Source organism: Globicephala melas, chromosome 8 (genome assembly GCF_963455315.2).
Source record: "Globicephala melas chromosome 8, mGloMel1.2, whole genome shotgun sequence".
NCBI lineage: Eukaryota > Metazoa > Chordata > Mammalia > Artiodactyla > Delphinidae > Globicephala > Globicephala melas.
This window is the reverse complement of record NC_083321.1, coordinates 53,371,726-53,395,994: the sequence shown is the minus strand read 5'-3', so window position 1 is coordinate 53,395,994 and position 24,269 is coordinate 53,371,726. Positions and strand designations below refer to the sequence as shown.

The 24,269-nt window shown below is 43.3% G+C and overlaps 1 protein-coding gene across 4 annotated transcripts; it reads right to left on the bottom strand.

The window, feature by feature from the left end:
- Positions 1-5,644: 5,644 nt before the first annotated feature.
- Positions 5,645-24,159, bottom strand: GVQW3 (GVQW motif containing 3). 4 transcript variants are annotated; one of them, XM_060303734.1, is made up of 3 exons: positions 22,577-24,159; positions 20,852-20,960; positions 16,125-17,860 (listed from the first exon to the last, which is right to left on the bottom strand). In XM_060303734.1, the coding sequence occupies exon 1, from the start codon at positions 23,652-23,654 to the stop codon at positions 23,025-23,027; it is 630 nt and encodes a 209-aa protein (XP_060159717.1). In that variant the 5' UTR covers positions 23,655-24,159; the 3' UTR covers positions 16,125-17,860; positions 20,852-20,960; positions 22,577-23,024. The 4 variants fall into 4 exon arrangements, with proteins under 4 accessions (XP_030691893.1, XP_060159717.1, XP_060159716.1 ...); XM_060303733.1 differs by having other exon boundaries at positions 16,125-20,960; positions 22,577-22,722; positions 22,826-24,159; XM_030836033.2 differs by lacking the exons at positions 16,125-17,860; positions 20,852-20,960 and adding an exon at positions 5,645-6,007 and having other exon boundaries at positions 23,190-24,159.
- Positions 24,160-24,269: the final 110 nt, after the last annotated feature.

Sequence of the window (24,269 nt, the reverse complement as noted above, 5' to 3'; positions counted from 1 at the left end):
AGCCATAGGAAGGCAGGGGCTTTGTCTGTCTTGTTTGATACTGTGTTCTCAGCATTTAGAACAGTGGCCGGCATGTAAGAGGCCCTCAGTAAATATATACTGTCTAAATGAATAGTTTCCATCCATTCTTAAGGTCTGAAATCTTGCCTGTCTCTCTAGCTGGGTGAGGTATTTCTGCTATGTGTTCTAAGAGGAACCCATACTTCTCCCATTGTGACACTTAAAATTACTGTAATTACTTATATCTGATCCCTTGCTGGACTTAAACTCAATGAAAGCAGGGACCATGTCTTTCTTGTTCACAGTTGAGTTCCCAGTGCCTAGCACAGTGCCTGGGATATAGCTGAAAGTGAGAAATTACTTGATGGATTTGGTAATCATATTGTTCTACCAAAGAGTTTGGGAGAAGATTTATTAGTGATGGGTATATTGAAACTAAGCAAAAGAAAACAAGGCAATTATTAACTCTTGGAAAAACTCCAGGAAAAATCTTGGCAAAAATGGAAATGCTATCACACAGCCCTGCACAGCTTGACTATGAATAATATTTACATAGCTGTAATCAGGGTCAACAGAACTGTATTAGTTAGATTAGACTTTATAAGTTGTTAACGTTTTGACACTTTTCTATACTGGTTAGTAAATATCAATAGTAGTTACCCCAAGCTCCCTGAGTACCACACTGCCACTGCTCCAGCTGCCCTTGCCCCCCATCTTAAAACTCCTTGAACCTTCTCAGGATCCACAACTACAGAGACAATACCTGGCACAGACTGGGGCTCTAGACCCTGCTGGAAAGGCCAGCATCTCTTTGGATCCGTCAAGTGTCCGTGTCAGTCAGCAGCCTACAGCCCCTCCTGGGCACTGCCTTTGGTTTCCCCAGAAGGCTTAACTCAGCACTGCTTGTTACACCTACCGGGGCCCAGGGAGCCCTGCATAGGAACCATCCAGAGACACCCGGCTACTAGCCAGTGGCCAGCCTGCCCCACCTCCCACATATCAACCCCCATTCCTCAATGTTCCGCCTTCCCCCAGCAGGCTCAGACCTCACCCCCGAGAGATAGCAGTCCTGGAGGGAATGCTGGCATCTCAGATGGCAAATATTTTTAATGGTACTCCTGGTCATAATATGTAAATACCACAGAATGATGTAACCCAAAATTGTGATATAATTATATTGGAAGATAGGCAGGGAAGTGGTGTTAGAGAAATCTTCCATTGTTCAAAGTCAATATATAATGTCTGAACTTAAAAATCAAGAAATAACAGTAGAGCTATATTATGTGGAAAACAGAAGTAAATACCAAAAGAAACAGCTGGAAGAGTTGAAAGTGTCTAGTTGTCTCTGAGGAGAAGGGCTTGGTGTGGGAGAGATGAGACAAGAATCTACTGTTTTCTATCATAAGCTTTAAAGAAAATTTGACTTTTGAACCATGTACATATTACTTTTTTTTTCTTTTAGGAGACTATTCCAGGAATCCTGATGAGAGGTGATGGTCAATGGTGATGGCAATGAGAGAGATAAGTGGATGCAAAATTATAATTAGGATATGAATTAGCATAACTTGGTAATTGCCTGGTGCAAAGAGTGAGAGAGGGGGAGAGGGAGGAGACTCACACAGATTTGGGCGTGTAAGCTGGGATTAGAGGATGACAGTTTCTTGGTGAGCACTTGGATGCCAAGGGTCCCTCCAATCACCACATAAGGCAAGAGTGACTTACTCCGCTTAGGAGGATTGGAACTAGTTCACAAAGAAGGGGTATTTGAGCTGGGTCTTAAAGATAGTATAGAAGTTCCCGGTTCCACAAAAGATGAGCTCTGTGGTGAGAGGGTATGTTAAGGGAAGGATATTCTCAGGCAAGGGTGATGGGAAATAATAGGAAGTACAAAGGCACAAAAGCATGGAAGCATTATTTTGGAGGGAAGATATTGAGTTGTCCTGTGTGGCTGCAGTGTGGGAGGCGAGAAAGAAAGAAAGACGTTGGGGAAGAAAATGGTGAAAAATGAGCAGTAACGAGAGTCTGTGGCCAGAATCCAAGAGCCTGTAATGTAGTCCAAGTGGTCCTCTCTCTCGAGCTGGTGGCGGAATAACAGGTACAAACCTTCTGGAAAATCAACTTGGAAATATACATCAGAAGCTGTTCAGATGTTTCTAACCTCTGTTCTAGTGATCCTTTTCCTGGGGATTGTTCTTAAGGAATACTTTTTTTAAAGGATGGAGTAAGCAATATACATTAAGATACTTATTACATCAATATTGGAAACAATAAAAAATTGGAAAACAACCAACATTTCCATCAGAGGAGACTACCTAAGTAAAAGATGGCACATTCATCCAATGAATAATAAATACAGGGCTTCCCTGGTGGCACAGTGGTTAAGAATCCGCCTGCCAATGCAACGGATACGGGTTCGAGCCCTGATCCGGGAAGATCCCACATGCCGCGGAGCAACTAAGCCCGTGCACTACAACTATTGAGCCTGTGCTCTAGAGCCTGCGAGCCACAACTACTGAGCCCACACGTCTAGAGCCTGTGCTCCGCAACAAGAGAAGCCACCGCAGTGAGAAGCCCGCACACCGCAACGAAGAGTAGCCCCCACTCACCGCAACTAGAGAAAGCCCGCGCACAGCAACGAAGACCCAACACAGCCAAAATAATAATAATAATAATAATAATAATAATAATAATAAATACACAGACTGGAGTGCTTGTCAGAATTTAGGTGAACTCACCCAGGAGGCCTGCTGGGCTCAGGGGAGAGGAGAAGGTCCAATGTGGGCAGGAGAAGAAGGGTGGAAGCAGAGTGGACCCAAGGCCAGTCCCAGCAAGGGCACAGGCAAGGCAGCCACCATTATGGGGCATTTGCCTTTTGGTATCTCTTTTAATCCTCACAGCAATAGCAATCTTATGAGGGTGGTACTAATACCAACCCGATTTTACAGACAAGGACCTGAGGCTCAAAGGAATGGAGCGATCTGCCCAGGGCTATCTAGCTTCGATGTAGATTCCACCCCAAGTCTATGTGATGGCAGAGCAGTCAGTGCTTTCCTCTGCACCATGACGGCAAGTGTCAACAACCACCACGTTATCTATGGGGCATCCCTTTTTACATGGTCCTGGCATCTTTCTTCAGTCTTGGGGTAACAGGGCCAAGACTGTGTGGACACCAGAGATTGGCGGTAAGTAGCAAAATGGAAAAAGCTGTATGATGACATATTCTTATTGCTTACAAAGCTGAGCAATAAGAATATGTAATTGTATTAGTGATCAAAGCTGCCCCCCAAAATTGTGCTCACAGTCAACAGCAGGAAGGGGCAAAAAGAAATGGAAACAGATAATGTGTGAATGGGTTATCTCTTTCTCCTAGTTTTGAGGTTTCTGTTCTTATCACTGTATTATGTGCACAATAAAAAAACAATTTACGGGGCTTCCCTGGTGGCGCAGTGGTTAGGAGTTTGACTGCTAATGCGGGGGACGCGGGTTCGAGCCCTGGTCCGGGAGGGTCCCACATGCTGCGGAGCGGCTGGGCCCGTGCACCACGGCTACTGAGCCTGTGCTCTAGAGCCTGAGAGCCACGACTGCTGAAGCCCATGTGCCTAGAGCCCATGCTCCACAAGAAGAGAAGCCACCGCAATGAGAAGCCCGTGCACTGCAATGAAGAGTAGCCCCCGCTCACTACAACTAGAGAAAGCCTGTGTGCAGCGACGGGGACCCAATGCAGCCAGAAATAAAGAAATAAATAAATATTAAAAAACAAAAAACACCAATTTACAATGAAAAATGGAAACATGGAGAAAATATGAGTCGCTGGGGTGGCCCATGGCCATGCCTGGAGCCCAGCTGCAGCTCCTGGCCTTCCAAAACCATTCTGACAGCAACACACATAAAGAAGAAGTTGGCTTCTTCTGAACAAAGGAGGAAAGGAGAGAAACGTAGTGTGTGACCCATGCCAAGAGGCCTCAGGTCCTTGCCATCATGCTTCAGATGTTGGTGTCATGGCTGCATCTACGTGACCTTCTCACCTGGGCCAGGGATGTATGGTTGTGACCAGAGCTTCCCAGTCCAGGCCACTTTGTATCTGATGGTCGTTGCTGTTCCCCATTCATTTTTGTTGTTGGCTCTCCCACCTGGGGCTTGAGTTTGGCCTTGCTGGAGGAAGAGCCAGTACAGGATTCTCTCTGATTGAGGGACAGAGGCCAAGGTAACCTCAGCCAGCAAAGAGAACAGTGAAATAGCAACATCCATGCTTGGGTTTCAGAGCTGGGGCCCAGCGAGTCTTCTTTTGTTCATGCTCACACTCCCTATCTCACTCAGTTTTACTCTGTCCTCTAGATCACCATTCCTATCATGATTTCATGCACTTGCCCACGCTGTTCCTTCAGTCTAGAGCACCCTTTCTGGTGCTTCCTGACAGAGCTAAACCCTGCTTATCCTTTAATACCACGTCCTTGATGAAACTTTTCCCGATCTCCTTTTGGGGAATGAATCATTCCCTCCTCTGACTCACACAGAACTTGATTTGTATCTTTCCTATGGCAATTGTATTTTTCTGCAGTATGTTATAGTTATTTGTGTCCATGTCTGTTTCTCCCACTGAATGGCGAGCTTCTCAATGTGGCCAAGGAGCATGTCTTATCCAACTCTGATTCCCCACACAGCGTGGCCAACGCCTGCTATATGGTAGGTGCTCAATCAAAGTGTGGAATGACATTAAATTACAAGGGCTGAGTTCTTTGTCTTCCTGTGTCATGGATTCTCTGGGAAAGCTGTTGAGATTGTGGGCAGATGATCAATTGGTTTTATATCCCTTTCTTTCCTGTGCATTTTGAAAGGGGCTGGAAGAGGAAGAGAGTTAAAGCTATCTGCGGATCCATATTGCAGAGATTTCAGCCAGGGGTCCTTGGAGAGGGTAGTAATATGAATAATAACTAACGTGTGCAGGGACTCTTATACTTTTACCCCCATTAACTCTGCTGGGTCTCACAAGGACTGTAGGATGTAGGCTGGGTAGGCAATATTTGGCTTGTCCCAGTGTTATAGCTGAGGAACCCAAGGCTCAGAAAAATGAAGTGATTTGCTCAAGATTACATCAACTCAAAGGAGAGCTGGGACTCAGACCCAGACCTGTTGACTTCAAATCACACGCTCTTGGGATTGCAGAGGCGACAAAAACACAGACTCTTCCTCTTGATAGATGTTTGCAGAATGAAGGAAGGAAACCAACAGTTTAACCCTTGAGGAGGTGTACCTGCATCAGACCCCACTTGTTATCCTCACACATGTTTGTTTGCTCATCTAGGGGTTTAGCTCCTCAAAGGTAGGATCCATGCCTTCTCCTTTATTTCTCTCCCCACAGCTCAGGCCTTTGGCAGGCGCCTCACTTTTGCTGGCTCTTGGCTTCCATGTCTATAAAATGAGGAGGCTGAGCTAGAAGTTTAAGTCGGGTCACATTCCCACCAGCGCCCAGCACAGAGCCTGGCCCACAGTTTCCATCAGCCTCCCCATGGACGACTCTCAGCTCCAACACTAGAGGCCTCCAGGACTCTAGCTGACGTGATGGAGTGTGTACCCTGCACGTTGCAGCCTCTTCCCAGGCTGGCTTTGGAAACCGAGCTTCCTCCAGACAGCAGGACTGCTCCGCTCACACAGATCAAGTTGGGAACCTCATTAGTCATGTCAGATGACACAGTTAACACTTGGGGCTGGCATGACCAGTTCATCAAAAGCTCCTATATGCCTGGCTCCATCGTTGCAGCTGAGGAACTACTGTATGTGGAGCAGGCAGCACGTCAGAGGAGCAGTGCCAGAGAGCTTCCAAATTGGTTTTGATTAATTGCATGGACATGTCTTTAATTGGTGCCAGGCTAGCGGCCAGAGAACTTATGGGAAAGCAGGATGTTATGCTTTCATTCCCTGAAGTCCCATAAAGCAATGAAAGATGAGGAACAGAATCACTGCTCGTTGAAAATTTATTGACCGTGCAGACCCAGAAAACAAAAATTAACTATCTGAATCGAAACCTAACCTCATTTTCCCAACTCATTGGAAGCCATGCATGTTCCCCTTTGTGCCCCTGGCTTCCTGCTGAGATGTACAACTGAGTGAAAGGTGTGATTTCTAAGGAATGAGTGCTGTAGCATGGAGATGGTACCCTCAGCTTTCCCAGATGGGCGCAGAGGTATCTGGGAAGGTCCCTCCCCTCAGAAACATCTCTTCCTCCAGCGCATCACCGTCCTATGAACTGATATCAGTCGTTGATCCGCTTTGGGTGAAGTATTCATTTACACATTCATTCTTTCTTTTCCATCCTTAGAGATTTGTGTTGAGTGTGTCCTAAATACATAGCACTGTTCTGGTGTCATGGAGAATACAGAATGGAATGGTGTCAAGTACAGATCCTTCCCTAAGGGAAAAGGTTATCTAGGAGAAAGGAGAGGATGGGTACACAAATGAACTGATGCATGATGGGTGCATCACAGAAAATGAAGCATTGAGATTTGCCATCAAGAGGACTTGGGTTCAAATCTCAGCCCTGATTCTTATTTCTGAGTCACCATGGAAGTCACTCTGATCCTCTGAGTTTTAACTACAGGATAGGATAATAACACTGCACCTGGCTGCCATGAGGCTTATAAGAGGTAGCAGAGTTGAAAGAACACAGTGCAGGACCTGGCACCGACCAGTAAACGGTTGCTAATTCTGAATAAGCGGTACCAGGGAGGTTCTGAGAAAGTGCTATGTGAGAGTTCATGTATTCAAGGAACAAATGTTTACCAATTACAGACTCTGTGCCAGGCTCTGTGATGGGCATTAGGGATTTAGACAGGAAGTTCTGCCATTGACAAGACTGAGATCCACTAGGGAGTAGCAATGCTATAGTATGGTAAGAATGGCAAGTCGTTACATGTGTGCTGACAGAAGTCTGCTCTGAGCCAGTGGGGAGGAAAGGAGACAGTGGTCACTTTTACCCAGGGAAAATAAATAGGATAGATTTGCCTGAAGAGGCGATGCTTGAGCTAAGTCCTAAAAAATGAGAAGATTTTTGTTTGTAGATAAAGCACAAAAGGGTATTCCATGCGCAATACCACAGTGTTCTTTTTGTTTCTAGAACAAGCAGCGGTTATCCCCTGAGATTTTGGAGTTAGCTGCTTTCTTTGTATGGAAAGTTCTTCCCCTAAATTTCCCCAAAGGGGACTTCTTGACATTTATAACCTGGTATTTTCTTTTTTTTTTGCGGTACGCGGGCCTCTCACTGTTGTGGCCTCTCCCGTTGCAGCGCACAGGCTCCGGACGTGCAGGCTCAGCGGCCATGGCTTCACGGGCCTAGCCGCTCCGCGGCATGTGGGATCTTCCTGGACCGGGGCACGAACCCATGTCCCCTGCATCGGCAGGCGAACTCTCAACCACTGCGCTACTAGGGAAGCCCAACCTGGTATTTTCTTATTCATTCCTTTGTTTATTTTATGTCTCCCTGACTAGAATGACAGGTCCAAGAGAACACAAGATCTTGGCTGTCTTTCTCTCCACTCTATCACAATGTCTAGAACACTGCCTAGCATAGTGTAGGTGTTCAATACATGTTTGTTGCCTGAATAAATAAATAAACAACAGGAGGCACAGGAGGGCCTACTGCAATCAAAGAACCATAAGCACACAGCCTGGTGCACAGCGGGCATTGAATTTTTTTCTCATAAAATTGAACAACAAGGAATACCTAAGGCATAGGCTGGAGGAATTGAGGTGGGAGATAACAGAAGAGGTGGCCTCTGAGCTGCTCCCTGAAGGCCAAGAAGGATGACAATGTGATGGGGATGTTGGGAGGGGATCAGGAGGACTAAGTAAGATAACTTTTCAATCTCTTCCAACCTTGAGCTTCTAAGGCTTTCTCCCAAACAAATCAGCTCTTGCCAACCTTCCGGGTCTCCTCACTCACACTCCTCCTTTCTACTCCACTCTGTCTGGAGGCTGTAAGGACATCTGACACACCATTTCCTGCCAGTGTAAATCACGGACTGATATGTGATGCTTGTTCTCAGTTTTTACCATCCCCCGGGTGGAGATGGCCCTATAACTCAGGGTGGAGGTCCCAAGCAAAGGCAGCCTTTCCACAGGATGGCAAATAAGGGGGAACTTGTTTACCCACCAGCACCTTCCTGGCCCTGCTCCCAGGTAATTTTATGTCCTCTGGTCCTGGATCTGCTCCTTAGTTGGATGCACCTCAGTTCACTTGCTGGAGCACTGATGTGTGACTGTTTAACTGCCGCTGCTTCCTGTCCCAGGGATCCTGGGCCTCAGGGAGCATGAGAAAGAGACAAGAAAGAGAGCTTTATATGAGGTAAGCTTTGACAGTCATAATAAAGGCCAAAAACTAACTTACACTTATATAGTGCTTAACAATTTACAAAGCCCTAGAGAACTCCTGTTCATCCTTCAAGACCCTGCACAAATGTTACCTCTTTTCACCCAACTTCAACTCCAGGTAGAGCTAATCCTTCCCTCCATTATAGCCCTTATTACCTTGTAATGAATTTATTTGCGTATGTGTCTCATTTCCTTCATCAAACCATCAGCACCTTGGGGACAGATCTCTTCTCTCTAGTAAAACACATTTCTTTTTTTCTTAAAAAGTAATTTTCATCATACATATTTTTCTAATTATGAAAGTAATATTTATAGATATAATGATAAAAAATTGTATATATAAAAGTATAATGAAGAAAATTTTAAATCACTTATAATTTCATCACCCAGATAAAACCACTGGCACCATTTTGAGTATATCTTGAGTCTTTTTTTAGCATATAGAAAGTAAAAATGGACTATGCAATGCATCTGGTTTTATAGTCTGGCTTTAGCATCTATTCCATTGTGAACATAAACACGTCATTGACAGTTCTTCAAAAACATCATTTTAAATGGCTGCATTATTTTCATTTAATGAGTATACCACAGTTTACCTGACAATTTCCTCATTGTGGGACATTTGGACCAGTTACTTCTTTTTACTGTTTTACAAATAAAATAAATAACTGTATACATAAATCTTTGTCTGCATCTTTGACTATTTCCCTAAGAAAGATTCCTAGAAATGGAATGTCTAAGTCAGCAAAATGCCAGGGGTGAATTATCCATAAAGGCTAATAATGGAGAGAAGCCAGAGGTACCAAGTCAACTTTAAGATGCCTAGATATCTTGCATGGGATTTTGCAAATAGACTGGACACAAAACCCATTTCCCCATTTAAAGTTTTATGGCTTTGGCAATTTGGACAACCATTCTGAGTTTCCATTTTCTTATCTAAAAAATGAAGACAATAAATGTCTTTCTCACAGAATGATTCCTTCTGATCTGGGAACTTCCAGAAACATGATCAACTATCCTAATATAGATGGGTTTCCCATCCCACCCCCTGCTACAGACACGTAGAGATGCTGGATGAACTATAACAGACGTTATATTTTTATTGCCAAATTTGAAAAGAATAAAGAAAAATCCCCAGATATCAAAAATGAAAAAGAAATGAAAAGCTCAAAGCCAGAACAGGTCATAGGTGACGTGCCTTAGCTGCCACAAGGATTACACACTTAGCTATAGTTCCTGAGATCTGCAGGCCAGGGTTCCACCGAACACTAAGGAGTAGGAGATGGGGCTCAGTCCTGGGCAGGTGAGAAAGCTGGAACTGAGCCCCTTGCATACAGCTCTGACATTGGAAGCTTTGTCCCCTTCCATGAAAAGGAGACTGGAAAAACTCTACCCCAAGGTTAGAGAAGTTCAAGGAACCTTGATGTCTGAAGAGGCCTTGGGAAGGGAAGAAATGGCACTCAAGAGAAGCAGAAATCCCAATCGGTGCCAAATGCATATGGAGGTTTAAATTTACTCTACCTGTATGTGCAGACAGCTAGTGAGATAAATTAACAGAAAAATTGGTCCAGACCTTAAAATTCTTAGGTTAGGGCTGAAGTAAGACCTATTAAAATTCTTAGGTTTAGGCTGAAGTGAATTCAAAATAGCTCTGCAGGGATGTTTACCAATCCAGGGCTTGCAGAATCCACTAGAAAAAACAATCCCTGATGAAGCTGCTCCTGAAAAGTATCAAACCACATGAGGAAAGAAATGAGCAAAATGGAGAATCAACCAACACAATAAACTAGAGAGAAGAAGGGTTAAAATAGAACCATTTAAAAGAGACTATGGGTGGGAGGGAGTGTCAAGAGGGAGGGGATATGTGGATATATGTATACATATAGCTGATTCACTTTGTTATACAGCAGAAACTAACACAACATCATAAAGCAATTATACTCCAATAAAGATATAAAAAAATTAAATTAAACCTCTTTTCTATTCAACTATAAATAAATAAATAAAGACTGTGGGGACTTCCCTGGTGGTGCAGTGGTTAAGAATCCACCTGCCAATGCAGGGGACACGGGTTCGAGCCCTGGTCCAGGAAGATCCCACATGCCACGGAGCAACTAAGCCCGTGCGCCACAACTACTGAGCCTGTGCTCTGGAGCCCGCGAGCCACAACTACTGTGTGCCACAACTACTGAAGCCCACGCGCCTAGAGGCTGTGCTCCGCAACAAGGGAAGCCACCACAATCACACCGCAACGAAGAGTAGCCCCTGCTCACTGCAATGAGAGAAAGTCCGTGCACAGCAGTGAAGACCCAACTCAGCCAAAACTTGTTTCTTTAATTAATTATTTTTAAAAAAGGAAGAAGAAAATTCAATCTAGAAAAATAAGTTAGATGTAAGGAGGGGGATGCAAGTGAGGTGCTAGAGTCAGCTCTTATCAGCCCAAAGAGCGACTGTTAAATTTTAAGGAATTTTGAGAACTGGTTGTAAAACACAGTCATTGCTAAAAATTAAATTATACAAACTTGCAATTAAACGAATTACTTTCAAAATAAAGGTAAAAAATCCTCACAGTGCATCACTTCTTAATTATTTTACTACAATTTTTCTATTATCTATGCACCTGAGGTTATTATCTCCCACATCTATATGGTAGAAATACTATAGAATGGTGTGCTGCTGTGCATCTTTTTCCTTCTCTATATTTCAGTGATGTCACGTTGGTAACTTGAGTATTTGCACCTCAGAGCTCAACAAATGCTACAGGTCAGGGCTCCCTTACTCCTACTACATGAGAACTGGTTGTTAAACATCTAAACACCACTGAATATAAGAAATAATGGTTTACACTGCTAGGTATATATCCAAGAGAACTGAAAACATATGTCCACAAAAATACTTGTACACAAATGTACGTAGCAGCCTTACGTATAATACCAAAAAGTGGAGCTAACTCAAAAGTCCACCAACTAATGAATAAATAAAATATGGTTTATCCATAAAAGGGAATATTATTCAGGCATAAGAAGGAATGAAGGACTGATACATGTTCCAACATGGATGAACATTGAAAACATTGTGCTAAGTGAAAGAAGCCAGACACAAAAAGCCATATATTACATGATTCCATTTATATGAAACACCCAGAAAAGGTAAATCCATGGAGACAGAAAGTAGATTAATGGCTGCCAGGGGTTAGGGATAGGAGGAATGGGGAGATTTCTTTTGGGGATAATGAAAATGTTCTAAAATTAGATAGTGGTGATGGTTGCACAATTTTGTGAATATGCTAAAAACTATTGAATTGTATCTTTAAAATGATGAATTTTATTGTACACAAACTATATTTCAATAAAAAGAAAGGACTAAAAGGTAGGCAGAGAAATTGGTATGCATGTTTGTAAATATAAATAAATTCTGGTTGTTAAAACATCTAATGGAGGGGGGGTGAGTGGTTAAAAGTCAGTTGGAACTAAAATACTAAAAACCAAATTAAGTGGAAGATAGAGGGGGTGGAGAACAGAATTAAAGAACTCTAAAGTTCCTGAAATTTTCACAGTGTGCTAAAGATAGTGATTAACTTAACAATGTTAGGTTGAGCATGCACACTGATAACATAAGAACACCCACTGAAGGAATATAATTAGAATGTATAACTTCCAAATCACTAGTGAGGCAAAAAAGGGAGCAAAGAAAACAACCAAAGTAAAAGAGGGCAGGGTAAGAGAATAAAGCAAGTAAAACACATGGCAAAGGACAAAACAAAGGGGGAAAATATCCACAATAGGTCATAAGTAGAAGAAATGTAAACACGCTTAAGAAAAGACAGATTCTCAGATTGGATTTTTAAAAATCCAGCTGTATGTTGGTTACAAGAATGCATTCGGGCTTCCCTGGTGGCGCAGTGGTTGAGAGTCCGCCTGCCGATGCAGGGGACGCGGGTTCGTGCCCCGGTCTGGGAGGATCCCACATGCCGTGGAGCGGCTGGGCCCGTGAGCCATGGCCGCTGAGCCTGCGCGTCCGGAGCCTGTGCTCCGCAGCGGGAGAGGCCACAGCAGTGAGAGGCCCGCGTACGCAAAAAAACACAAACAAACAAACAAACAACAAAACAGAGTAGCCCCCACTTGTTGCAACTAGAGAAAGCCCGCATGTAGCAACGAAGACCCAAGGCAGTTAAAAATAAATAAATTTATTAGGAAAAAAACAGAAAAACAGGTGTTTAAACAAAAACTTGTACACACATGTTCATAGTAGCACCATTTATAAGAGTCAAAAGATGGAAACAACCTAAATATCCATCAGACATTTAAACATCAACAGATAAGCAAGAAGTGGTATAGCAATACAACAGCCTGTTACTCAGCCCTAAAATGTAATGAAGTTCTGATGCACGCTACAACATGGATGAATCTTGAAAACATTATGCTAAGTGAAAAAAGCCAGACACAGTGGTCACATATTGCATGACTCCATTTATTTGAAATGTCCAGAACAGGCCAATCCACAGAGACAGGAAGTTGATTAGTGGTTGCCAGGGGCTAGGGGAAAGGGGGTGAATGGGGAGTGACTGTTCAATGGATACAACGTTTCCTTTTGGAGTGTTCTGGAACTAGATAGCGGTGATGATTGCACAACACTGTGAATGTGCTAAATGCCACTGAAATGTACACTTTAAAATGGCTAAAATGGTGAGTTTAATCAGAAATTTAAAGAAGCAATTTCCATAAGTCTATTCTTTCATTCATCTATCAGACATTTATTGAACAGCTCCAGGGAAGCTTTATTCCGGATGCAGGCAATACAGAGAAATCAGATGTGATCTTGGCTTTCAAGTTCATGGGTTGGTAGGGGAGGAAAAACATTCTGCAGACAATTAAGTTCAATTAAGTGTTAGGGTTTCCTTCACTTAAGAATGGGCATTGTACACTGTGGGCACTGCTTTGCCAAGAAGTGAGGGGTAGAGAATTACAACGGTAAGGCTGAGGCTTGAGTGCTGAGTAGGAGTTTTCTAGGTGGATGGCAGCAAGGATGGATTTGAGACAGCGGGTGTGACCTGAGCAGGCTCAAAACGCTGGCATCAAAAAGCCTCCGGTTTTCAGCAAACTCCAAACTAAATAGCACGTGTGCAGCAGAGCAGAGGATGGACTTCAGGACAGTGATGTGAGAGGTGGGTGACCACCCTGTCCGGTTGCAGTAGGTGACGCTAAGACATGTTAGGGGAATGACCTGGACTTGACTGCATGTGAGAGTCAAAGGAAGTATGATGCCAAGATTGGGCTACTTTGTTGGTAGTGGAAACTGCCAGTCCCTAAAGTGGGTCTGCAGGACATTCTGTTCTCAGGGGACGTGAAACTAGAATTTACACTCCCCCCCATCTTATGTATTCTACTATTTTTTAATGATTTTTTTTCTTTTTGTATTTATATTTGAAACCTACTTCCCTTTTCTTTGGGCTTCCTCTGTTTTCCTGTTTGAAATATATGTTACTCTGGAAATGTCATGGCATAGTATAGTGGCATTTACAAGTGAAATGTAAAGAATTTTCAGAACATCTAGAAACGCAAGTCTAGGGTTTAGGAATATAAGCCCTAACGATGTGATAGCGTTCATGCCTTCAGACACTGTGTCATAAATATAAACACACCCGGAAATTTGAGACAGCATAGAAGAGATAGTTGAGAACTTTATTAGAATTTATGTGCCCAGATTTTTAAAAATGTATATGAGAAATATTAAAAACACAAAACATAACACACTAGGGAAGAACATCTGGAAAAAATGAATGACAGAATGCCAACATTTACTTGTGAATACACAGTCTGGGAGAAGGACCAGGGGGCCTGGACACCCCAGGAAAACTTGGAAAAACCTTTGCACCACCTTCTCTGTCATAAATATGTTCCCCACAAACTGCATGTAAATCAGTTGTTGGTAAATCATATTTATCAAATGCAAGGGTGACAATTATTTTAAAGTTATCTTAAGAATGTACACTTTAGTAAAGGATATTATTACCAATGGAGTAATGGAAAAAAACCTCACTGGACCAAGAGAAATTCAAGGTCCTTCATTATTATCCTGGCTCTGCCACCAACTAGATGTGTGATTAGAGAAAATTCACTCAATCTCCCTGGGCCAATTTCCTCATCTAATCTGGGTTGTACCTCTGAATTTTCACTTATTAGATTCTTAAAGCAAGATACAGGGGTACTGGCTCACAGCCTAATGTCTAGTTTCTTCTGAAAGGTGATACTGCAGGACAGAACTGAGGGCCCTTTTACATAAGAGGAGCCGGGGATGGCAAGGCCAGCAGGCCAGTTACCAATGCTTTACCAATGCTTTGTGTGTTTTGCCTCTTTATACTCCACTTTCTCATTCCTACAATCACCCTAACTGTGATGATAACAACTTTTGTTCCAAATTCTTTACAAAAGCTTGTTCCTTAGAGCTGTGCTCTGGGAGAGACTGACAGTCTAAGGTAGGAGCCCATTCCCAGTGGTCTCTCCACCTCTGGCCCTTTCCCTACCCCCACAAAGCCGGTACTGCCTAAGGGCAAGGGCTATACCCTCTATGCCTAGTACAGGCCCAGGCCTAAAGAAGGAATTCAGTAAATGACTATTCACTGGATGTTTTTGAAGGAGCAAGCTGAGGCAGAGAGATGGGTCTGGTGCAATAACTGAATCCTAGGGGTGAACTTTTGGCTACTTCTTTAAACATTTCTGAACTTCCCAAATTTTCTACAATGGGCAAAAATATATAGAAACCACAAGTATTAAACCCTTTTTTTCCAGGCTTTTAGTCAATGCCCTGGTTTCCCATAAATAATGTAAATTTTGTCCAGTTCTCCGATGTTTGGAACAGAACAAAGGTCACACATCTTTTAAGAGAAACAGCTAGTACAGTTTCCTAGTTCATTTTGCTTAAACAGCAAAGAAACAATGCATTTGTCTTTGTGGACAAATGCCGTCTAGCTCCAAGCAAGGACCCCTGCCAACTGGCTTCAGAAAAGGCCATTTATCAACAGTGTTTAGGCACCACCTTGATTAATCTGCCATATAGGAAGTACAAAGCACATCTGTAAGCATTCTTTTGTCTTCTTAAGCAAAATAGGTTTAGGCCGTATTAACTTGAAAGAGGTAGAAGGCAATGGGTCAGGCCTTCCGCTGATTACTACCATGCTGTAGACTAATTCAGGAACTGTTCGGAAGACTGAAGAAGCAAAGGAAATTACTCTCTGTTGAGTACTTACTACATGCCAGATATTGTGCTGGGCACCCCATATACATTATTTTAATGTAAGCCTCACATCTAACAATAACTATCTAACATACTATATTTTCACTCATTTATCTTATTTCTTGTCTGTCTCCCCCACTTAAATGTAAGCTCATAAGAAGAAACATTTTTTTTGTCTTGTTCACTGCTGTATCCTCAGTGTCTACAACAGGATCAGATACATATAAACAATCAATAAATATTTGTTGAATGAACAAAGTGAACATCTCCATGAGACAGGTTTTATTATTCTCCTTTTATGGATGAGTAACCTGAAGTGCTCCAGTGGTGCAAATGAACTGCCCAAAGTCCCATGGCTTGTTAAGGAGCAGGACAAACCCCAGTCTCACTCCTTTGTTCTTTCTATAGACCAAGAGACTTAGACCTTGAAAAACTTTTCCAGCTTGACAAATCTGTAGCCTAGATGCCTATAAAACATGTATTTACTTTGGGTACTCATTTGAAAATCTGAAATTTCACCGAGGAGATATATTTGGCATTTTAATGGTAAACATTTTGCTAAAATAACAATGAAAGACATATTTTCCCAACAGAACAATTTCATCTATGGATAGACAGGAATTATCTACATCATTTCATACCTGAAAATCCTGTGAATAATTACTCTTCAGATATAAATAAAAGCACAGTAATTCTGGACACCAACAAAAACATTTGCAAACTTTCGAGTTTCCTAAGTTACATCATTAAGATGACTATTGATATTCATGTGGTATTCTCAGTGTGGAATATCAAATACTCCCATGTACATCCGTGTTGAGTGTCCCAGCATGGGAAGAGGTAGACTCGGCACATCAAAAGCCATTCCTATCCTAAAGAAATTATATGGGAAGCTCAAGGATTCTTCAGAGAATCAGTTGTAATAAAATCCATCTCAAGAATATTCATTTTGTATGAGAGAATGGAAGAATGAGGTTAATTTTACCCAGGAGAATACTTCAAATCCTTTCCATTTGTCAGAATATATTTGATCCATATGTGCTCCTTTACCTCCCTAGGACCACATAACAGGAACATGCCGTTTGTGGTGTCTTCTCATATCACTCAGGATTTTTGTAGGGATTCTGGTCCCCTTCTCCTTCGGGGAAGGCCCCTTTCCCTTCTGTCCCACTCCTGCTACCAATACAATAGTATCATACAGTCTCCATGTGGACCCAGCCAGTTAATTGTTCCTGGACCAAACTAATGGTTTGGCCCCATTCTCTCCATTGCCAACTTTTGGTGCTATTGTTTTATTCTGATAATAAAAGTATTAATATTTTAGAAAAATATTTTTAGATTTATGTATATAATTTTGTATGTCACTCTTTTCACTTATAAGTATTTTGCCATGCTGTTTTAACACTTCACAAACATTAATTATAATGACTGCATAATAGTCTACTATATCATCATAGTGTAATTTACTTAACCAATTTTCTACTGTTGGACTTCTGGATTGTTAAAGCATAAACTCTGCCCACATTTCAGACCATTTCTTTTTCTTTTTTTTTTTTTGCGGTACGCGGGCCTCTCACTGTTGTGGCCTCTCCCGTTGTGGAGCACAGGCTCCGGACGCGCAGGCTCAGCGGCCATGGCTCACGGGCCCAGCCGCTCCGCGGCATGTGGGATCTTCCCGGACCGGGGCACAAACCCGTGTCCCCTGCATCGGCAGGCGGACTCTCAACCACTGCGCCACCAGGGAAGGCCCAGACTATTTCTTTAGGACAGATTCCCAGAAGTAAAATTAGAGGATCAGAAGTTATAAACATTTTTAAAGCTCCTGATAGATACTGCCAAATTGCTTTTCAGAAAGCTGTTGCCAATTTACACTTCCAACATTGCCAGCGTGTTTTTCTACCAATACAGATTGGTCTAAAGAATAATAAAATTTAAGTGGAACATATAGTCCTTAAATTATTAATGCAGCTGGAGAGGCATCATGACCACAGCAGAGAGGCCTGTGGCAAACGTCATACCTTTTTCCAGGTATGCAATTAACAATGAGTTAGTGTGAGCACATGGAACAGAAGTTTTGCAAGAGTGAACAGCAATATAATTATATTTCAGACTCAAATCTAAGGCTTGTGTCTGCTTTGTCTGTTGCTGTACCCTAGCACATAGGACAGTGCCTGGCACAGAGCCACTCGATAAAAATTTGCTGAATTAACACAGAATCTCCTTTCAGATGCAGTTTTTCAGCAGCTGTAGGATTTAGCCACTCCTGGATTCAAAGGAAACATAACTGGCTGGATTAAACATCCTTGCAAAGGTCTGTTCAATTCTGAGATTCTATTTCAACTTTGGAAAATCAGTTTAAGTGAAGGTGACACAATATGGCACTCTTTAGGAGAAAAACAAGTAAACATATCTAAAAGAACATAGCTTGGTACCAGTTGCCAATATATATATATATAATTTTTTTACAAGCATGCAAAAAAATATAATTCAATGAGTTTTGTCACCTCCATAGTAGTCCCTTTCATAGATGATAACAAACTTATTCAAATGCTGCTCATGGTCAAGGCAATTTTGGAATTACCTTCAGTTCATTCTGTTATCACTGGTTGTAACTTGGCACCATTTTCAGTATTGCCAATTTTTTTTGGAAATATTACAAGGGCAAAATATAGGTAGTTTGTGTACTATAATTTTTAGCCGAGAACAGCACAAAACTTATTTTGTGAATCAGAATATGGTCAAGGTAATACAGTCAATCATTCAGCTCTAGTTCACGCTCCTGGCACCATAAAGACTACCTTCAATATTCCACAATTTCTATAGTAGTAAATTGTCAGACATTGCCAGATCAGTTTGGCATTAACAATGTTACTGATGGATCAATCATCTGTCATTTTTATACACACATTTTATATACATTAGACCAGGGGTCAGCAAACTATGGCCCATGGACCAAATCTGGCCCACCATCTGGTTTTCTATGAACTTACCGCAAGCTAAGAATTTTTTTAATATTCTCAGTGGTTTGAAAAAAATATTTTGTGACATGTGAAAACTATATGAAATTTAAATCCCCGTATCCATAAATGAAGTCTCATTAGGACACAGCCATGCTCATCTGTTTCCATATTAGCTATGTCTGGTTTTGCATTAAAATGTTGAGAAATTACAATAGCCACTGTATGGCCCACACAGCCTAAGACATTTCCTTTACAGAAGAAGTTTGCTGACCTCTTCACTAAATGCAAGTGGGACCTAAGAAGTACTGAAGTTTCCCACTACAGATTTTTTGTTTCTGGATATTAATACTGGGAGAAGGGTGATGCAACTGGGACAGTATTTGCAAGGATCTGATAAGACAGAGACTCGAGAAGATAAATATGAGTATTGCCTCAAATAGGATGTCAAAGCCTGGCAGAATCTGAGGGGTCTGATCCAACTAAGGAGTTAGAGAACACAGGGTTACATATACAATCCCAGCAGCAAAGAAGACTCTTATTGAGCCACATAGGACCCTGGTGACCAATCCCAAGGAGCCTAGTGAGACTTGCTGGCAATGAGGTCTGTAAACGGCAGGCTGGCTGATCAGCAGATGTGATACAGCGACAGTTCCCAATAGTACCCCACTCCTGTACTAGATATCCTCAAGTCATTTAGCATCCAGATTTATCCGGGCACCTCCAAAGTCTGAACTCTAAGAAATGGATCTGAAAGGAAGACTCTGGAAAGCAGGCCCCATGTACACATTCTTCCCAAACAATAACATTTCAGTGAGAACTCAGAGCCAGGGGCAGAATTCAGAAGACTGCAGAACTACCCACGTTTTTCGAAATCAAAGATTGGTGAATACTTTATTCTTTCTGTTTTTGATCATTACCAGTGGGACAGGTGGAAGGTGGGATGATGGGTGGAGAACGGACTGGATAAACTCAATGATGAAATGATCTGCCCTGGAAAGTGTTTATTCCTCCCAGACTTCCAGCTGTAGTGTATAACATTCCATGTGGATTTTGAACCAGAATGGGGAAGGGGAAGGTCAGCCTGAAACCCAGAGAGATTCCTTGACTGTGTGTTTAGCTTGAGAATTATGGTCAAGGTTTGCAGATGGCCAGCTCTCTTCCTGACATCCTACAGAGAGCCAGGCTTCATCTCTTATGGTTAGATGGAGCTTCTCCTGCCAGGGAAAATACAGTTGCTGGGAGAGTGCGATTTGCATATTATATCTCTGAAAAACTTTCATAACTCCTGAGTACTAGAGGTAACCAAATTGCCTCAAGAAACTGGTAATACTGGTTGCCTCTGGGGAGTGGAACCCCTGGTGGCTAAGGGTGAGAGGGAGCTTTTTTGTTCCTTCCCAGTGTGCCCCTTATATATGAAGGCAATCTGGGGCCAGGGATGGAGCAATTTCTTTACTCAAGACTATAGGGCTGGGAATTCCCTGGCGGTCCAGTGGTTAGGGCTCTGTGCTCTCACTGCTGAAGGCCTGGGTTCAGTCCCTAGTTGGGGAACTAAGATCCCACAAGCTGTGCGGCACTGCCAAAACCCCCCCCCCACAAAACAAACAAAACAAAAGACTATAGGGCTGAAGTGGGGAGCTGGAAGAGGGATCTAAAAATCAGAAGAGAGAAAAGTTGCAGTTGAGTGGAAAACCATGACCAAAAGGGGAATTCAAGGCAAGCATACCAAAGTGGCCAAAAGCAGCTATTGGAGGGTGCGGTCCAGAACCAGAAAACAAAGCCCAGGGAAACAGAAGAGCAAGAGCAAACTGGAGAATAAACTGAGTGATATCTGAGAAAAGTCAAGGACAAGGGCCTAGGGCATGATGGGTGGAACCCTGAGATTATAGGATCAAAAAGCTCAAGAGGCCTAGGCAGCAAGGTGCAGGCCGGGCAAAATTCATGTCAGAAATAAAACAGATTCGGCAGGTGGACAGATAAGGGGTACTGTTACATGAGAACTCTCTTGTCTGAGGACAGTCTTTTGAGATTATGCTCTAAACTGGTGTGTAGAGATACTGAGCAGCCATGTGTGAAAGGTTTGCTCTGCGTGAATATTTTTACTTCCCTCCAAACTTGAGGCTTCCTAGGGTTTATTATCATCTTACTGAATATTTTCTGAGAAGCCGTGCAAATGGGCAATGGGTTCAGGTAGTGCAGTTCAACCTGACTACCGCCCAGGACATGATCTAAGGTAATAAGGTAAGTCCTTTTCATTACAGCTACTTGTAACAATTTGAATTCACCCTCCTGATTACCTGCTTCTGGTTGCTTTGCGTCCAAACCCTGTCTGGGACAACATGGCTTCCAGTATTCTACTCTCCAACATGGTCTTGGTCCAGCACCTTTGGCAGGGTCACTCCAGCCCTGTTTACAGGACAGGGATAAATCCAGAAATAAGTTCTCTCAGGACCTCTGTGTTATCACAGATTGGAAATAATGCCTGTAGGTACGGTTGTGGGAACCTGGCCTAGGCATAGGGGCATACAATTCTGCAACAATTACCCCCTGGGCTGAGCAAGGATTAATATTGGTTCAGTCACCAAGTGGCCAGCTGTGGCGGCTTTCTTCCAGAAGTGCAGTGTCCCTGTCGCAAAGGCCTTATGGGGAGCCCAGGGCCTTATCCGATGTAGGAAGATGTAATGGTCCTGAGATGGAATGTCTAGAAATTGCTAAGTATGCAGACGTCTGTGAGCTGTTGCCTGGTTTGAGAGCTTTCCTGAACAATATCTTTTATTTGTGAGATAAGGTCTAAGTTTCAGAGTGCCTCAAAGCTGACAGGTATTAGTGGGAAACTTGTAATTTTTTGAAGGTGATAGTGAAAAGAACTAAAAACAGCTGTGTTGAATAAATGTTGGGCCTCTACTATCAACCAATACTGTTTACTAACTTACCAGTTAAATAATAGGAATGTAAGAATCCTTGGGTTAAAACATAGACATTGGCCAATCCTGTGAAATGCTGTTACTAACCATTCCCCCCACCCAACACACACACACACACACACACACACACACACACTCCTCCACCAGCCATTCTGAGATGTTTCCAGTCTATGTGGTATTACTTGGAACCCAATTGGGAAACGTTCCATTCCATAAATCCTGGCAGAGAGCCAGAAAGAGATAAAGGAGTCTCAACTAGGAAAGACTGCTTTTTTGAAGGTTTGATGAGAAACTTAAAAAACCCAATCAAATAAGTAGGCTATTATATAAACCTATCCACAGACTCAGGGGAAGCAATTTATAAACTACTAGCATAGAGTTGGGGGCGGAGAGAGGAAGCAAGTCATCCCAAATTATTTATCTTCTGTATAACACCATTATCTTCCTCTTTGGACTTTGCTATTTCAGCTAATAGTGCCCTCATTGTCCTACTGACGGAGGTTCGGAGCCTCATGCTGTTCTACCCGCCTGGGAAGCATGCCCTCATTTCCTAGCCTCCTTGTCCCATCCTTCCTTACGGATCCAGTCCAGGAACTACCTCATCCATGGAGTCCACCCAGCCCTTGGTGACCTTATTTCATAATATCACACTGTGAATGCTCAGCAGTGTTCTAAACACTGAAGGTGCTCAAAAAAAAAAAAAAACCCGACAAGGTTGATATTAGTTACTAGAAACAGGCTGCGGTGTGGCAATCAGCACGTAGGCAGCAGACTCCCTTAATTCAAGGTCTAGAGTGTCACCTTGTCTTCCTCCTCACATATCACAGCCTGGACCTTAGTGCCCTGGTTTCTATTTTCCAGGACCAGATCCTCCTCCTCCATCAGAGGGGATACACCCAAATGAGGGGGGGGGCGGGGTTCCAAAGCACAAGACTAGCATGAAACAAACCCAGCACTTCTGTGAGGGGTAGGTCTGTGAGAAGGTCAGGATGGGTGGCCAACCCCTGAGTTCTGAGGGGCTCCCACTGAGTCATTTGGGAGGGATCGGCCCTTAGCATTGCTCACTATGTCAGTATGCCACTGCCTCCTGTACCATACCTCAGGCCCTGACTGTGAAGCAGGCTGGAACTGTAGGCCTTCTTTTGGGGTCCTCCCAGCAGAGTATGCCTCCCTGGGCACAGAGAGAGAGACTCCAAGAGGTCCTGCTCCCACTTTTCATTCGTATGATCCCCTGAGGCAGAATACTGAGAACAAAGGAAGAGGACAGTCACAACAAGCTAAGGTCTGGACAGTGAAGAAAAAACTTGGTAAGGAAAGAAAAAAGAAAAATCAAGCACAAGCAAGTACCAGAAGCCAACAGCCAGAAGTTCTTCAAAGTTGTGGAGAACAGCAAGGAAGATGGCCCAAGAGTCCAGCAAAGAGTAAGTTGCAGGGCCATGACATGTAGAGAGGAGTCGTAAAGAAGCTGAAAATAGATGAGCGGCAAATGAAGGTGCCTAACCTTGAGGCAGCTTTCTAGTTTGGGTTCAGCTACCCCAGATTCCTTTCACCACGGTGTGAACCAATCCTGAGCCGCCCTGCTGGGAAGGCTTGTTGAAGATGAAGTCTGCAGCAGCTGGCTGGCAGGAGGGATTTTGGGATGGGATACAGGCAGAGGCATTTCCCCACCGGCTTCGCACTGGAGATGACTCCATGGTTCAGAATTTGTTACTTTTTCCCTCACACATGAGCTATTTTTCCTAGTTTCCTTTGAATGATCAGACCGAAAGTCAAGTTTTCGAGGTTTAGGCTCATTCTTCAAAATACCCGATATAACTTTTGCAGATACCTTCCTCATATTCAAGTTTTCTTTCAGAATGAGCCTAACGGTTTCTTTATCTAAATTTAACTCTTCAGCCATCATCCTCACAGTTAACTGCCTATTCGAACAAACCAAGTCCTTGACCTTCTGGATATTTTCATCTGTCCGGTGGGTGACTGGACGACCACTTCGGGCATCATCTCGAATGTCTTCCCGCCCTTCTTTAAACCTTTTATGCCAGTCGAAAACTCTGGCCCTTGACATGACTTCATCCCCATAAGCTTCTTTTAAAAGATGGTGAGTTTCACTTGCAGACTTGTTCAATTTCACGCAGAATTTGATACTAATCCTTTGTTCTAGATATCGGTCACTCATTTTGGCACTCAAATAACACAGGAACGTTAAAATGCCACGAGTGTGAGGGGAAGACAGAGGGACCAATCTCTATAGGGCTGCAGGTGGAATCATGTCGCTATTCTTGCTCCTCTGAAGACTCATCAGGGAAGAGTAATTGCTTTTCTGAGTTTCAGACCCTCGGCTTCCAATCTAGAAGCTAACGGGGCCAAAGAGTAGCTGCAAAGCTGGGGAAAATGAAAGCTCCTAGAACCCACGTCTGCGTCCAACTCCGCGTCACGGAGATCTGCTGGGGGTGTGAAAACCAGTTACTGAGGCCGTCCCGTTCCGCGGCCCTTAAGAGTCTATGGCGATTTCCGCAATAAAAGTCTATGTGGTGTTAATTTAAGCAAGCAAGAAGCGATGCACCGGTGATGCAACGTGCAAGCTCGCCCCAGACCTGCAGAAACCCGCGCACGCGAAACCTACCGGAGCTGCCCCGGGATCCGAGGCTCTAGAGGCCGGGAGACACGCCCGCACGCGCCATTCCCTCCACTCTCGGGGTAGGCCGTGCGCAGGCGCACTGCGACAGCCTGGGCCAGGCCCCGCCTCCGCCTCCGCCTCGCCACGCCCGAGCAGGCGCGCTTCCTTGCGCGT

What these genes read in the sequence shown, in the direction of transcription:
- GVQW3 (XM_030836033.2), bottom strand. Translation starts at nt 23,654, where the DNA reads ATGAGTGACCGATATCTAGAACAAAGGATTAGTATCAAATTCTGCGTG. An exon ending in GCTCATGTGTGAGGGAAAAA is followed by an intron (nt 6,008 to 23,189) that starts GTAACAAATTCT and finishes CGATTCAGATAG; the next exon opens with TTAATTTTTGTTTTCTGGGT.